General features: G+C 45.7%; 1 protein-coding gene across 5 annotated transcripts in view; it reads left to right on the top strand.

The window, feature by feature from the left end:
• The first annotated feature begins 5,418 nt into the window (after nucleotides 1–5,418).
• ZNF286A (zinc finger protein 286A) overlaps nucleotides 5,419–15,207 on the top strand; it is a 54,950-nt gene continuing 45,161 nt past the window's right edge. For 3 of the 5 annotated variants that reach the window (XM_070061411.1, XM_051824436.2, XM_008270696.4), the window contains exons 1-5: nucleotides 5,419–5,506; nucleotides 5,918–6,078; nucleotides 7,329–7,417; nucleotides 12,920–13,034; nucleotides 13,941–14,033. In XM_070061411.1, the coding sequence (XP_069917512.1) occupies nucleotides 5,448–5,506; nucleotides 5,918–6,078; nucleotides 7,329–7,417; nucleotides 12,920–13,034; nucleotides 13,941–14,033 (517 nt within the window). In that variant the 5' untranslated portion in view covers nucleotides 5,419–5,447. Of the gene's footprint in view, nucleotides 5,507–5,917; nucleotides 6,096–7,328; nucleotides 7,418–12,919; nucleotides 13,035–13,940; nucleotides 14,034–15,207 lie in introns of all 5 variants that reach the window. The other 2 variants (XM_070061420.1, XM_070061412.1) reach the window with 2 other exon arrangements.

The following is a 15,207-nucleotide window of genomic DNA, read 5'->3' on the forward strand; positions in this document are numbered from 1 at the left end:
GATTTTCTTCTGGGTCTCCCACATGGGTGCAGGGGCCCAAGGACTTGGGCCATCTTCTACTGCTTTCCCAGGCATAGCAGAGGGCTGGATCAGAAGTGGAGCAGCTGGGACTCAAACCGGCGCCCATAGGGGATGCTGGCACTGCAGGTAGCGGCTTTACCTGCTATGCCACAGCACTGGCCCCCATTTATATTTCTTTCTTTCTTTTTTTTTTTTTTTTTTTTTTTTTTTTGACAGGCAGAGTGGACAGTGAGAGAGAGAGACAGAGAGAAAGGTCTTCCTTTGCCGTTGGTTCACCCTCCAATGGCCGCCGAGGCCTGCACGCTGTGCTGATCCGAGGGCAGGAGCCAGGTGCTTCTCCTGGTCTCCTATGGGGTGCAGGGCCCAAGCACTTGGGCCATCCTCCACTGCACTCCCTGGCCACAGCAGAGAGCTGGCCTGGAAGAGGGGCAACCGGGACAGAATCCGGCGCCCCGACCGGGACTAGAACCCAGTGCGCCAGCACCGCAGGTGGAGGATTAGCCTAGTGAGCCGCGGCGCCGGCCTTCTCCTAGCACTTTCATTAGGCCTTACATTTAGATCTTTGGTCCAGCTTGAACTGATGTATATATGGTGAGAGGTAGGGTTCTAATTTAATTTTTCTATACTTATGTATATCTAGTTTTGCCAGCATCATTTATTCAAAAGACTATCTTTTCCCTATTATATGTTCTTGGTGCTTTTACCAAAAAAATCAGGTGGCTGTACATGCAAAGATTAATTTCTGAGTTTTCTATTCTGCTCCATTAATCTCTGGGTTAGCTTTTGTTTTTAAGATTTATTTATTGATTTGAAAAGCAGAATTACAGAGAGGGAGACACAGAGAGAAAGAGAAGGAGAGACAGAGAGAGAGAGAGAGAGAGAGAGAGAGAGAGAGAGTTCTTCCATCTGCTGTTCACTCCCCAAATGGTTGCAATGGCCAAAGCTGGGTCAGGTCGAAGCCAGGAACCAGGAATGCATTCTTGTCTCCCACATGGGTGCAGAGATCCAAGTACTTGGCCCATCTTCTGCAGCTTCCCCAGGCCCATTAGCAGGGAGCTAGATCAGGAGTGGGGCAGTGGCACTCAAACTGACCCTCCAATATAGGAGGTGGCAGCTTAACTGGCCCCTGGGCATCAGTCTTTATGCCCTGGGCATCAGTACCATGCTGCTTTAATTACTATAGCTCTGCAGTTTGCTTTGAATTCAGGTATTATGATGCCTCTGACTTGCTTGCTTTTCGCTTAGGATTGCTTCTCTGGTTCCACATGCATTTTAGGATTGTTTTCCCAGTTCTGTAAATAATATCATTGGTATGTTTATGGGGATTGCATTGAATCTGTAAATCACTTTAGGCAGCATAAATATTTTTTGTTAGACTTTGGGACCAGCGCTTTGGTGTAGCAGGTAAAGCTGCCACCTGTAGTCCTGACATCCCATATGGGCACTGGTTGGAGTCCCACCTACTCCACTTCCAATCCAGCTCGCTGCAATGGCCTGGGAAAGCAGTAGAAGGTGACACAAGTGTGCTTGGGCCCCTGCGCCTGCATGGGTGACCTGGAAGAAGCGCCTGGCTCCTGGCTTTGGATCAACGCAGCTCCGTCCATTGTGGCCATCTGGGGAGTGAACCAGTGGATGGAAGACCTCTCTCTCTCTCCTCTGCCTCTGCCTCTCTGTAACTCTGCCTTTCAAATAAATAAATAAATAAATCTTTTTTTTTTTAATGTTAATCCTTTCAATCCATGAACACAGAAAATGTTTCCATTTCTTGTGTCCTTGATTCTTTCTTTCATTGGTGTTTTACAATTTTCATTGTAGAGCTCTTTCACTTTGGTTAAATGTGTTCCTAAATATTCTGGAGTTTTGTAGCTATTGTGAATGAAATTGCTTCTTGGACATCCTTTCAATAAATATCATTATTGGTGTATAAAAATACTACTGTAGGGCAGGCATTGTGGCACAGGAGGTTAAGCTGTCACTTGGAACACCTATCTCCTACATCAAAGAGCTTGGGATCAAGTCCTGACTCCACTTCCAATCCACTTTCCTGCGAATGCACCATGGAGGCAGCAGATGATGGCCCAGGTATTGTTCCTGCCACCCATGTGGGACACCTGAATGGAGTTCCTGGCTCCTGGCTTCAGCCTGGCCCAGCTGGAGTTGGTGTGGAATTTGGAGAGTGAACCAGCAGAGAGGAAAGATCTCTCTCTCTCCCTCCCTGTCTGCCCCTTTGCCTTTTAAATAAATAAATAAATAAGTTTTTTAAAAGGCTAGTGCTGTTTGTATGTTGATTTTGTATCCTGCAACTTTAGTGGTCTCTCAGTTCTCACAGCTTTTGGATAGAGTATTTAGTTATTTTTTCATATGTAAAATCATGTCACCTGCAAACATGGATATTCTGACTGTCTTTCCAATTTGGATACCTTTAATTCCCCTAATTGCCCTTTGCATTATCTTTTAATTCCATTTTTTTCCATGAATTATCTGAAATCCCCTCATACTTCTTTCAATAGTGTTTCCAAGGTGTTTTAACATAAGATTATCTTTATTTTGTCTCATTTGCATGATCCTTAAGTAAAAACTATATAAAATTCTGCATTCAAAATATTTTCTTTGACAATTTTGAAGTATCATTACCTTTTCTCCTTGTAGTTGGCGCTGATATTGACAAACCAGATATATTTTCCAATTATTCCTTGTAGAGGGCCCATAAAGTGTCAAGCACCATTTTTGACACTAGAGATTCAATTTCTTTTTCAAAAAATTGCAAGTTTCTGTTTTGTACATGATCTGTTTTCTGTCTTGGAATTTTTCTTTGTTTTTTTTTTTTAATAGTTAGATTTCACTATCATGTGTGGTATCTTCATACTTTTCTTATTTGACTTTATGCACATTATCAATGTAAGGTCCTTAACTTCTCTTATTTTTTTAAAAAAAAATTATTTATTTATTTGAAAGTCAGTTACACAGAGAAAGAAAGAGAGGTAGACAGAGAGAGAGAGGTCTTCCATCTGCTGGTTCACTCCCCAGTTGGCTGCAATGGCCGGAGCTGTGCCGATCCTAAGTCAGGAGCCAGGAGCTTCTTCTGGTTCTCCCATGTGGGTGCAGGAGCCCAAAGACTTGGGCCATCTTCTACTGCTTTCCTAGGCCATAGCAGAGAGCTGGATCAAAAGTAGAACAGCTGGGACTTGAACCAGCACCCATATGGGATGTCAGCACTTCAGGCGGCACTTGACCCACTATGCCACAGTGCCGGCCCTGTTACTTTTCTTTATTTTTAAAATGACTCATTTACTGATTTTAGAGAGAGATTTTAAATGCTGGCTCACTCCTCAAATGCTTGCAACACCCAAGGGAGGGGGGTGGGAGGGAAGCCAGCAGCAGGGAACACAATCCAGGTTTCCCATGTGGGAGGCAGGAACCCAATTACTTGAGCCATCACCGCGCTGCCTCCCAGGGTCAGTATTGCCAGAGAAGCTCTCCTAAAGCAGAGAGTCTGTGGTTTTCCAATTGGGTGAGACCACACTCTGTCTACCATTTTCTTTCAACCAGGGGACCCTGGCCCTCAGAAAACCTATTTCCACCTCTTTGTACAGTAATCATCTGTCTCACAGTGTATTTGTGTGTGTGTGGTCAGAGGAATGTAAATAAAACCCTTTGAGGTGAGTCTGCTTATATCTGTTGATATCTACCCCTCTCCCAGCCCAGCTCCAAACTATCCCTTGCAATAGGGAAAAGTGGGCAAAGATTTACCCAAAGTAATGTGAGAAGTAGACAGGAAGCAGCACAATAAAACCCTAAAATGCACCCCCTCTGCCTGTAGCACCTCCCCACAAAACCCCTGTGGCATCTAGGAATCTTCCGTTGTGGCTACCGTTTTGTGGAAAGAAGACAGCTGTTTATGTTAGAATGCTGTGTTATTTCTGTTTTTCTGCATAATAATACTACACATAACAATAAGAGCACACACTTAGTATCTCAGAGTTTCTGTGGGTGAGGGTCTGGGCATGGCCCACCTGGGTCTTCTGTAGCCTGCTGTATCAAGGTGTCAGGCAGGACTGGGTTCTCATGGGAAGAGGAAAAGAATGCTCTACCTCAACCATGTGGGCTGGAGAAAGGGTTCTTCAGGTCCTTGCAGTCTCTGGAACCGAGGGTTTTGGGTTCTTGCTCACCTTAGCTGGAGGCCATCCCCAGTTCCTTGTCATGTGGACCTCTACAACATCACCGCACAGCTCCATCAAAGCCAGGAAGAGAAGAGTCTCCTAGCAAGACAAGCATTAGACTCTGTGTCAGCTTTTGTTGTATTCCACTGGTTGGAAGCGCATCGCATCCCAACCACACTGAAGGGGAAGGGACCACGCAAGGACCTGACTTCCCAGGAGACTTGTGAAACGCAAGTCACAGTCCCCTCTGTGGGATCTGGAAACCACCTTTCTTCGAAATTTTTCAAAGTCACTGAAGGGTTTTAAGCAGTAAAGCACCATCACATTCTGACTTTACGATGGTCACTACCCAAAAGGAATGGAGAACAGATTGGTGGGAGAGAACACTTGACTTAAGGAATCCATTTAGGAAACTTATGTTTGTATTCCTAAAGAAATGGTGGGGCCCCCAACCAAGGGAACGCTAGTGGAAACAGAGGTGGACAAATTGGAGGGTTATTTAAGTCATATAATAAATAGGACTCAGTGTTTAAAAAAAAAATAGCCAGTGAGGAAGAAGACGAGAATATTCCAGTTCTGGGTTGTGCAGCTGGTGTGGGCAGCAGTATCATTCCCCGAGAAGGGACGACAGTGTAGACATGCTGAGTCTGAGGGGGTTGAATCAGTATACACTCCCTAGCAAGAACAAACGTTTCTGATCGATTGAAACTAATTGGTATGCCTCCAAAGAAGCTATTGCTTGAACATTTATTTTTTAATGGTTCAATATTTCCAACTCATCTCACACAGGTGAATTTTAAGTATTACAGGCAGCCTACGGATGCAAGAACATCGGACGGAGTCCGCAACCAACACCCTGTTCCTAAGAACATACAATCGTTCACGTTGTTTGAAGGCAAAGGATGAGCTTGAGGAGGGCAAAGGCACGGATAAAAGCCAAATACTCCAACATGCCTAACAGCACATTAACCTGGTTTGAACTCAGCAGTTCTAAGTGCCGCGCTATGAGCACACGAGTAGACAAAGCCCAAGCACGAGCCCACGTATCTGCGTGTTCGCTCCCTCCCCGACTCAGTTATCACACACAAGACACGCCGCCAAAACTCTCGCGAGAGGGAAGGACCCTGCTGGCACCTCGGAGTCTCCCCACCGCGCCACGCGCGCTCCCACCTGCGGAGAAGCAGGCTGGCGGGGCGCGGGGGCTGCTGGGAACTGTAGTTCCGAGCGGGAAAAGGCCCGCCAGCCTCGCTCCGCTGTCTCTTACGCATGCGCGACTCCGAGCTGGCCCAAGAAGTTCGTAGCCTTTGTCAGGCCCGGGATGGGAGGTGAGTTGGGTGTGCGGGGTAGGTGGTGGGCCCGGGGATCGTCCCGTGAGGAGTCCGAGCTGGAGTCTGCGTTTGTGCAAGGGGGCTGGAGGGACTGACCACGAGCTGGAAGCCCTCCCCTCTGGGACACCGGTGCGCGACGGGCGGGGCGGGCAGAGCCGCGGACACGGGGCAGGCGCGGGTCTGGGGCCAGCGCCCGGAGCGGAGCCGGGCTTGTGCACGCTCCTTGTGCCCCGGGGACGGCCCCAGCATCATCTCGGGCCCCCACTCGCACCCCCAGGACAGCTGCACAGGGTAGGGACCCAGCCTCAGGGTGCCGCCCCCGGGTTTCCAGGCTCCCGCTCGGTGGGAGCGAGGCAAGCTCCACCGTGAGCCAGACGCCGTCCAGACCTGACCGTGACCTTTCTGCAGATCCCCCCGCGGGAAGGCAGCAAGGACGACCGCGAGACCCCCGAGGGCTTCTGACTGCTCTGCCCGCAGAGTCCTGAGCTGGGGAGAAGCGCAGCATCTTCGGGGCATGGAGGAGGCGGTGGTCATGGAGACAGAGTTGGCCGAAATGCCCGAGAGAAGAGGTAGGATTGCTGCCGAGGTGAGCGTGTAGAAGGGCGGGATTCTACTCTGGAAGGGAAAACGGTTGCCTCGGGGAGATCCCCTGCTTGGCGGTCGCCATCGCCTTGGGGATGCATGGGCCCTTTGGAGTATGCAGGGCTTGGGATGGAGCCACAGCCCTGCAGGGTGCTGGTAGACCCTTCAGAACCACCAAAAACAGCAAAATGCTAGGCTCAGAGGCGTGAGCATAGTGTCCTCAATTACTTTTTCTCACGTTTTTCCTCCCAAAATATTGTCCCAATGATCTCCAGCCAGTGGTCTGAGAATTCAGGTTTGCGCTTGGCAAAAAACAGAGCCCCACACCTGCTACCCGCTTTATCCGTACAATTACCCTATGATTTCAGTACAGAGAATTTTGTCATTGAACATACAAGAAAAGTGAATTTTGTCATTGAACGTACAAGAAAACAGACGTGGAAGTTGGTCAGCGACTTCCAATTCTGCTAGACCAATGGTCACTTGAAATTTGGTTTGTGATCTCTATGTGGGATTTCTCTTCCTTCTCTCATACTTGAGAAACTTCTAGATTGCACCCCGGGCTCAACCAGTGAAAGTTAACTTGAGGTGGGGTTCAGCAGCCTATATTTTATTTAGTTTTTTAAGATTAATTTCTTTGAAAGGCAGAGAGAGAGAGAGAGGTCTTCCATCTGCTGGTTCACCCCCCCAAGTAGGTGCAATGGCCAGAGCTGCACCGATCTGGAGCCAGGAGCCAGGAGCTTCTTCCAGGTCTCCCATGCGGGTGCAGGAGCCCTTGGGCTTAGGCCATCTTCTGCTGCTTTCCCAGGCCATAGCAGAGAGCTGGATCGGAAGTGGAGTAGCCAGGACTCAAACTGGTGTCCAACTGGGATGCCGGCACTGCAGGTGGCGGCTTTACCTGCTGTGCCACAGTGCGGGCTCCAGCAGTCTCCGTTTTAAATAGGCATGTGGAATAAGTTTGGAGGGCCATGGAGCCCACTTCTCCAACAAAAGGGACTGATGTGTTCTAATTTCTGGATTAGAGAGTGCCACCTTCTAGAATGTGTTCAGATATAAACCCCAAGTAGCAATATTCATGGACACGTGCCATGGTCTTGCGAGGCAGTGGGTTGACTTGGGCTCCCCCAGTCTCAGTGTTTGTAGGGAGCACAGTTTGTGTGGAAGCAGCATGTTTAGACTTGCAGTTCTGAGGACAAGAGCGGCTGAGGCCCCATCATTACTCCTTTCTTGCCCTTAGCTCTGTTGTTCCAGGAGTCTCCCCTTTCCCAAGAAAAGAGTGCAGAAGGCGGCGAAGTGGCAGCTCTGCGCCTCACGGCCAGGTCCCAGGTGAGTGTGAGCGCTAATGATTGTGGAAATCCCACCTTACTTCTCAAAGTACAGGTGCATTCCTTTGTGAGACGGAGTTTCTTTGTCCACTGGAGCTGTTTTAGAGAGCTGAGTTCTAAGAGATTACAAAGGGCTCAGTAGAAAATGTTTCCTACTTACCCATAGTACCTTTTTTTTTTTTTTTAAGATTTATTTATTTACTTGAATGCCAGAGTTACACAGAGAGAGAAGGGGAGGCAGAGAGAGAGAGAGAGAGGAAGAGGGAGGTCTTCCATCTGCTGGTTCACTCCCCAATTGGCTGTAATGGCCAGAGTTGTGCCGATCCGGAGCCAGGAGCTTCTTCTGGGTCTCCCACAAGGGTGCAGGGGCCCAAGGACTTGGTCCATCTTCCGCTGCTTTCCCAGGCCATAGTAGAGAGCTGGATCGGAATTGGAGCAGCTGGGTCTTGAACCGGCGCCCATATGGGATACTGGCACTGTAGGCAGCAGCTTTACCCACTACGCCACAGCGCCGGCCCCCCCATAGTATCTTTCTTCTCCATCCATATTTATTGTTTGGCAGACAAATAAGTGGTATTTTCCTCTTTCTACCTGCTGTGCTAATTTCCGTTTGGTCATGTGGGAAACTATTTTGCAGATAATGTGGTACATGTCACTTAAAACTTGTTTCTCTATAGGGAAACAACACATATATGTCTTTAAAGGGATTTAGGAAAGCACCTTAAATGTTGATGTGATTATAAAAAGAAGTGTCCAGATAGTTAAAAGAAAGGCCTATGGAGAATCCAGTGGTCACAATTAGAATTCAGACCTCCAAGATAAAGAATGCTGAGGCAGTGTGTCTGCAACTTTTAAGTTGTTGCCCTTCCCCCCCAAAAGGGCCAGAATAGCCAATATTAAGAATTGTTGGGGCTAACATTATGACACAGTGGGTTAAGCTTCCGCTTCTGACTTGAGCATCACATATTGGAGTGCTAGTTTGAGTCCTGGCTGCTCCACTCCAGTCCAGCTTCCTGCTGGTGGTGCTTGGGCCACTGCCACCCAGCATTGACTGTTGTGGCCATTTCAGGAGTTAACCAGTGAATGGAAAATCGATCTCTCTCACTCTCTCTCCCCTCCACTCCCTCATCCTCCCTCTCTTTCTCTCTGTTCTGCCTTTCAAATAAATATATATTTTTTTAAATTGCTGAATTTAGGTGGTAGTCACCATATGACTGATCATTGTGTTTGTCTTTCAAGTTTATACGTCTTGAAAAGTTTTATTTGAAGGAGCCGGGGAGGAGAAAGAGAGCTGTCCACGTTGTGTGTGGAGTACCACAACCCAAAGATTCCTCCGCCTTTCTCTTGGCTACTGTGATCCAAGGCATACACAGTAATTATTAGACACTGGCAGTGTGTATACAGGTGACTTTGCAGGTTCTTTATATACTTGCTGTCTTCCATTGGCTTCTTAGCCACCTTACATTAGTCTTGAAGACTTCATTAGTCAGTTGGAGCTGATGAAAAAAAAACTGGCTTAAGCAAAGAGGGGTATTTATTGACTAAAATGTTATTGAAAAATTGAGGTCTGGCCAGATGTGGGGCCCAGGAAATAACATTAAAACCTGTTCTCTTCATTTCACAAAGCTTTCTTTTCCTCCGTGGGTTTTGCTCTCAAGCACACTTTTCCTCCAGCACTGGCTACAAACAGGTTTAGGCTGACTTACATCTTCCCATGTTGAGGGCCAGAGAAAGGAGGCAGCTTCTTTCCTAGAAATTCTGGCAGAAGTGCTGAGATTAATTCTATCAAGTTAATTTGCCCGTATCTGAACCAGTTACTGGTCAACTCTAAGTGTAACTCTGTGTGGAATAGACTTACACATACCCTACAAACACATCTCACCCAAGAGTCAGTGCTACCCAGACTATACCTACTCAATGAAAGTGGCCAGGGATAGGGGCTAGAGGGAATGTCGGGGTTCAGGTAGTAGAGGGAGGGTGATTACTTCATCCATTCCAACCCTGCGATACTGGATTCAAGATTGTTGTAGCATCAGGATGGTTGAAAACTGTTAGAGAAATTAAAAATACCTCTGTTTTTGCAAGTCTTTTTCTTGTTGGAATTTGACTAGGCTATTTTTTATCTTACAAGATTTTCTAGCCTATTTAACAAAAAGAACAGCACAGACTAGAAATGTAAAGGTAATATTACTTTCTCACCTCTCCCTACTGATGTATATTTTCCCATACTTTTGCTTGAGCTTGCACTACTGTAGATATCTATCGTATTGTATTTCCTTCCATTTCCTTTCTAGTCTCCAGCCTTAGCAATAATATTTTGTTTGAGTGGCCTATTATGTAAACAGGATACAGCTTTTTAGAAAACAACAACAAAAAAGCCTTTTAATAAGGAAATTTACTCATTCACATTTAATATATATGTTTCAAATTCTTCTTGCCAAATGACTTTTAAGATTTATTTATTTGAAAGGCAGAGTTACAGAGAGAGAGAGAGAGAGATCAATCTTCCATCTGCTGGTTCACTCCCCAGATGGCCCCAGGGGCCAGAGCTGAGCCAATCTGAAGCCAGGAGCCAGGAGCTTCTTCTAGATCTCCCACGTGGGTGCAGGGGTTCAAGCACTTGGGCCATCTTCTACTGCTTTCCAGGCCACAGCAGAGAGCAGGATTGGAAGTGGAACGGCTGGGATTCAAACCAGCGCTCATACGGGATGCCAGCACCGCAGGCGGCAGCTTTCCCTACTACACCACAGCACTGGCCCTGCCAAGTGGTTTTTATATTTCTGTTTCCTATGCTTTCTTTGTTTTTCCTTTGGTATTTTTCCTGCTTTTAAGCAGTAGTTTACGTTTTTGTTGTTCTGATTTTTTTCTATTTGTCCAACAGTTAATTCTACTGAGTGTTGGTTTAATCATGTATGTATAGATTCCAAGATCCAGATCAACTTTTCCTTATCTTTTCTTTTTAGTGATTTTTTTTTTTTTTTTTTTTTGACAGGCAGAGTGGACAGTGAGAGAGAGAGACAGAGAAAAAGGTCTTCCTTTGCCGTTGGTTCACCCTCCAATGGCCGCCGCGGCTGGCGCACCGCGCTGATCCGATGGCAGGAGCCAGGAGCCAGGTGCTTCTCCTGGTCTCCCATGGGGTGCAGGGCCCAAGCACCTGGGCCATCCTCCACTGCACTCCCTGGCCACAGCAGAGAGCTGGCCTGGAAGAGGGGCAACCGGGACAGAATCCGGCGCCCCGACCGGGACTAGAACCCGGTGTGCCGGCGCCGCAAGGCGGAGGATTAGCCTAGTGAGCCGCGGCGCCGGCCTCTTTTTAGTGATTTTATGTATTGTTTTATTTTCAAAGGATGAATTTTTAAAAATTAAATCACAGATTATTCCCATTTTTGTAAATTTTACTCTGAAATAATTTTAGGCAAAAGAAATGCTGCAAATAGTACAAAGATTTCTTTTATACTCATCCAGATTTTCAAAAAATAACATTTTATTTTATATTATTCTCTTTGTCCAAGATCAAGACATTAACATTGGTATGATACTATAACCTGTGGACCTTATTCAGAATTCCCAGCTGTCTTATTTTTCTGTTTTTGAAATTTCTGCTTTCTCTGTTTCCTTAGTTTGTTGTTCTTTTTCTAATTCAATTTGTATGCTTAGCTTATTTGTTCATGCAATTCTTTAATAAATGGCAGTGTTTAAAGCTCTGAAATTCACTCAGTATAGTTTCTGCGTTTTTGTTTCATTATTTATATTTCATTTTTGTTTTTTTAGTTATCAATCATTGTTCTAGTTCTGTTTTGGAGTTTATTGAAGTTTACATTATTACTTTTTGCAAACGCTTCATGAACATTTAACTAGAAGGTGTTTTCTCTCCAGTTTTAACATTTGGTATATGTTTATTCCACCAACCTTGGAATAATACTTCCATGCTTTATGGCTTTACTTAAAGGGGCCTGTTTGATACTGATACGCCTCTTAACTCTATATAGTTTTATAATTTTTGTCTTAGAGAAATGCAGTCTCACAGTATTTGATACATAAACATGTCTGACTTCTAGTTTTGCCCCGATTTTATTGCAGTCGTTTTCCAGTTTACTGCTTTTCCCCTTGAATTCTCTGCTTCGCGGAATTTGGTGCTTGTTGCCAGTCTCTGCCTTCCATGACGTCTCCATGCACAAGTTCACCTTCTGGTTGCCTTAGAATTCATCTTCAGTCTTTCATTGAGGATTCACAGGAATCATGCAAACATGCCTTATTCCCCCCTCTGCTTATCTTGTTTACTTTACCAAACTACATCGTGGTGGGGTTTTTTTGGTTGTTTGGTTTTTGTTTTGTTTTTCCTCACTTTTGTTTTGGAGACTGAGAGCTCCCATCCAGTGGTTTACCCTGAACCAGGCCTAAGCCAAGAGCTCAGTCCAGGTCTCCGGCATGGGTGGCAGGGATCCAACCACCTGAGCTGTCATCTGCTGCCCCCCAGGGTGTGCATTAACAGGGAGCTAGAGCTGGGGACAGAGCCAGGACTTGCACGGAGGCACTGTGACAGGGAGTGCAAGCATCCCAGCCAGCAGCTCAACTGTTACCTGGAACGTGCACTCCTGATTCCTGTTTTAATACTTTATTCTCGGCCGGCGCCAGGGCTCACTAGGCTAATCCTCCACCTAGCGGTGCCGGCACACCGGGTTCTAGTCCCTGTCGGGGCGCCGGATTCTGTCCCGGTTGCCCCTCTTCCAGGCCAGCTCTCTGCTGTGGCCCGGGAGTGCAGTGGAGGATGGCCCAGGTGCTTGGGCCCTGCACCCCATGGGAGACCAGGAGAAGCACCTGGCTCCGGCCGTGGCGGCCATTGGAGGGTGAACCAACGGCAAAAGGAAGACCTTTCTCTCCTCACTGTCCACTCTGCCTGTCAAAAAAAAAAAAAAACAACTTTATTCTCCAGGAAAAAACAATGTAGTCTTTCAGTGGAAAAACCATGGTCTTATTGCTTTTGGCTCCAATTGAATCTAGCACAGTGACTTTAGACTTGTAATTTTTTTTTTTAATAAAGATTTATTTTTACTTATTTGAAAGACGGAGTTACAGAGAGAAGGAGAGACACAGAGAGAGGTCTTCCATCTCCTGGTTCACTGTTCACTTCCCAAATGGCTGCAACAGCTGGAGCTGCACCGATCAGGAGCCAGGAGCTTCTTCCAGGTCTCCCATGTGGGTGTAGGAGCCCAAGGACTTGGGCCATCTTCTACTGCTTTCCCAGCAGAGAGCTCAATCGGAAGTGGAGCAGTCGGTACTTGAACCAGCGCCCATATGGGATGCTGGGGCTGTAGGCTGGGGCTTTAACCCACTGCGCCACAGCGCCGGCCCATAGATTTGTAATCTTAATACTATTAAGAGGCCTGTCATTTGTCACAGCTTCTTTCCTTATTGAGTGTCTTTGTTCCATGGCCAGCAGAAAGTGGGGGATGACTAAGAGGCTGTCACATGAAAGTGACCAAAAGTGTGCTTTGTGTCCCAGACAACAGTGACATTCAAGGACGTGGCCATGGACTTCACGCCGGAAGAGTGGGGGAAGCTGGACCCTACACAAAGGGCGGTGATGCTGGAGAACTACAGGAACCTGGTCTCGCTGTGTAAGCACAGACTCGCTCTCTGACTTGAAACCCGCTCAGGGGGATGTCGTCACTTTATTAAAAGTAAAAACAGCTTAACAAAGTGTCCATTCTTTGGAACGTTCAGAAAATTCTGTTTCTGCTTTAGGTTCTTGGAAAATGTGTGTGCTTGCTCTGAGTCGGGATTCAAGTGACAGAAACAGAATCCACACCTTGGTTCAAGGAATCAAATGTATCATAAGGATTTCTTCTGTTTATTTTCAGGCAGTCGGCTGGGCTTCACTCAGCTTTATTTGTACATCTCCCCACATGGCAGAGATGGCCATAGGCAGCCCCAGGGCTAGGGTATTCTTCCCGTTAGAGAGCTCAGCGAAAACAGAAAAATGCCTGCAAATAGGGTCACAGGCCCAGCACTGGAGCTAGAAAAGCCAAGGACACTCTGGCCTCTTCTGGATCCTTTGCCTCTGTGTGTGTGTGTGTGTGTGTGTGTATGCAAACGTGTATGCATGTTTGTATGCAGATAAGCCCCTCCCAAACCTCACATTAACAAATCCCATCAGAAACTTCTACTACTACCTGAAGAAAGAGGGAAGGAAAAACCAGACAAAACCTCTAATTACTGCAGTCACAGTTTGGTCCTGCTGCCATGAGGTCCCACTTTTTCCGTTTTCTTCCCTAAGATTAGGACTAATATGTAATATCTCTCTGGAATTTCCTGACACAATTAAAAGACATTCTCATCTTTTGACTGGTGAACGATTCGTCTGTACAAATCCATTTAGCTACTTCTCACCAGTCCATTTACTGCAGATCTTTGTGTAATAACTTGTCTTCTTTGTAGATCAGGGGGTGGAAACTATGCATACCACAAGTAGCTAAGACCCATTTCTTCTTTCTTTCCTTTTTTTTTTTTTTTTTTATGAATAGGGCTCCCCATTTCCAAACCTGAGAGCTACGATGTGGAGAATGGAAAAGAGCCGTTGACGCTTGAGAGAAAAGTGCCCAGTAGCAGCTATCCAGGTGAGTTGGCGCTGGGTGTCTTCAGACATGACAGCCCAGCAGGACAGTGAAGAAGTGGCATTTTCACTGCCCAAGGAAAAGTATTAGGAGTGTACCGTGCCTTTATTTTTTAAAATCTTTTAAATTCTAAATCATTTCAAATACATACAGAAGTCCAGAAAAGAAAGTAATAGGCGTGTATCCATCACCAAGATTAAATACGTGGTAATATTTTGCCTCATTTGCCTCTTTCTTTGCAATATAAAATGCATAAAAGCATGATAACTGCATCTTAACTGTCCAGTCCTAATTTTCACAAAGTAAAGACATCCACGTACCCAGTGCCAGATCAGGAAAACAACTCGGCAGCACCCCTCCGGGCCCCTCCTTGCATGACCTCTCTTCTCCCAAGGGTCACCTGATGCTGACCAGTCACACCATAGACTAATTTTGACTGCTCTTGAGCTTCACATAAATGAAACCATATTGTATATATTCTTGTGTCTGCTTCCTTTGCAGAACATTAGCTTGTGCATATCATTGTGTTTCCCTCATTCTCATTGTTGTACGTGCTTCCATTATGTCAGTATACCGTTTATCCATTCTCCTGAAAGTAGAAATTTGAATAGTTTCCAGTTTGGGGCTAACGTTGCTGCTATGTATATTCTTTACATGTCGTGGTGAACACATACATGCGGTCCTATTGGATATATACAATTAGAATTATTAAGCGATGAGGTAGGTGTGTGTTCATTTTTAGTAGGTAACACCAAAGAGGTTTGTAGCATCATCATTCTAGATACCCACCAGCACAGTTTGTCAGTTCTATTTGTTCCACATGTTTATCAACACCTAACTGTCTGTCTTCATTTGAGCCATTCTTATGAGTGTGTGATATCTTTTACTTAAGAAATAAAAAATATTACAGACTCAGTTAAAACCTTTCATTCTCTTCCTCTACTAGAAATAACACTATATCTTGAAATTGATATGAATCACTTCCCTGTTTGCATGCGTATGTATGTATACACACATATACAGATATGTGTGTACATAAAACAATATATATATATATACTTTGTTATTTTTTCCTTCTGTTATCTTTTTTAACTTCATATTGTCTTTTTGTATTAAGCTATGTTTTAACACATAAGAATCATATTTGTTTATTTTAACTGATATGGAGTAAGCCTAC

The sequence above is a fragment of the Oryctolagus cuniculus genome, chromosome 17 (genome assembly GCF_964237555.1).
Source record: "Oryctolagus cuniculus chromosome 17, mOryCun1.1, whole genome shotgun sequence".
NCBI lineage: Eukaryota > Metazoa > Chordata > Mammalia > Lagomorpha > Leporidae > Oryctolagus > Oryctolagus cuniculus.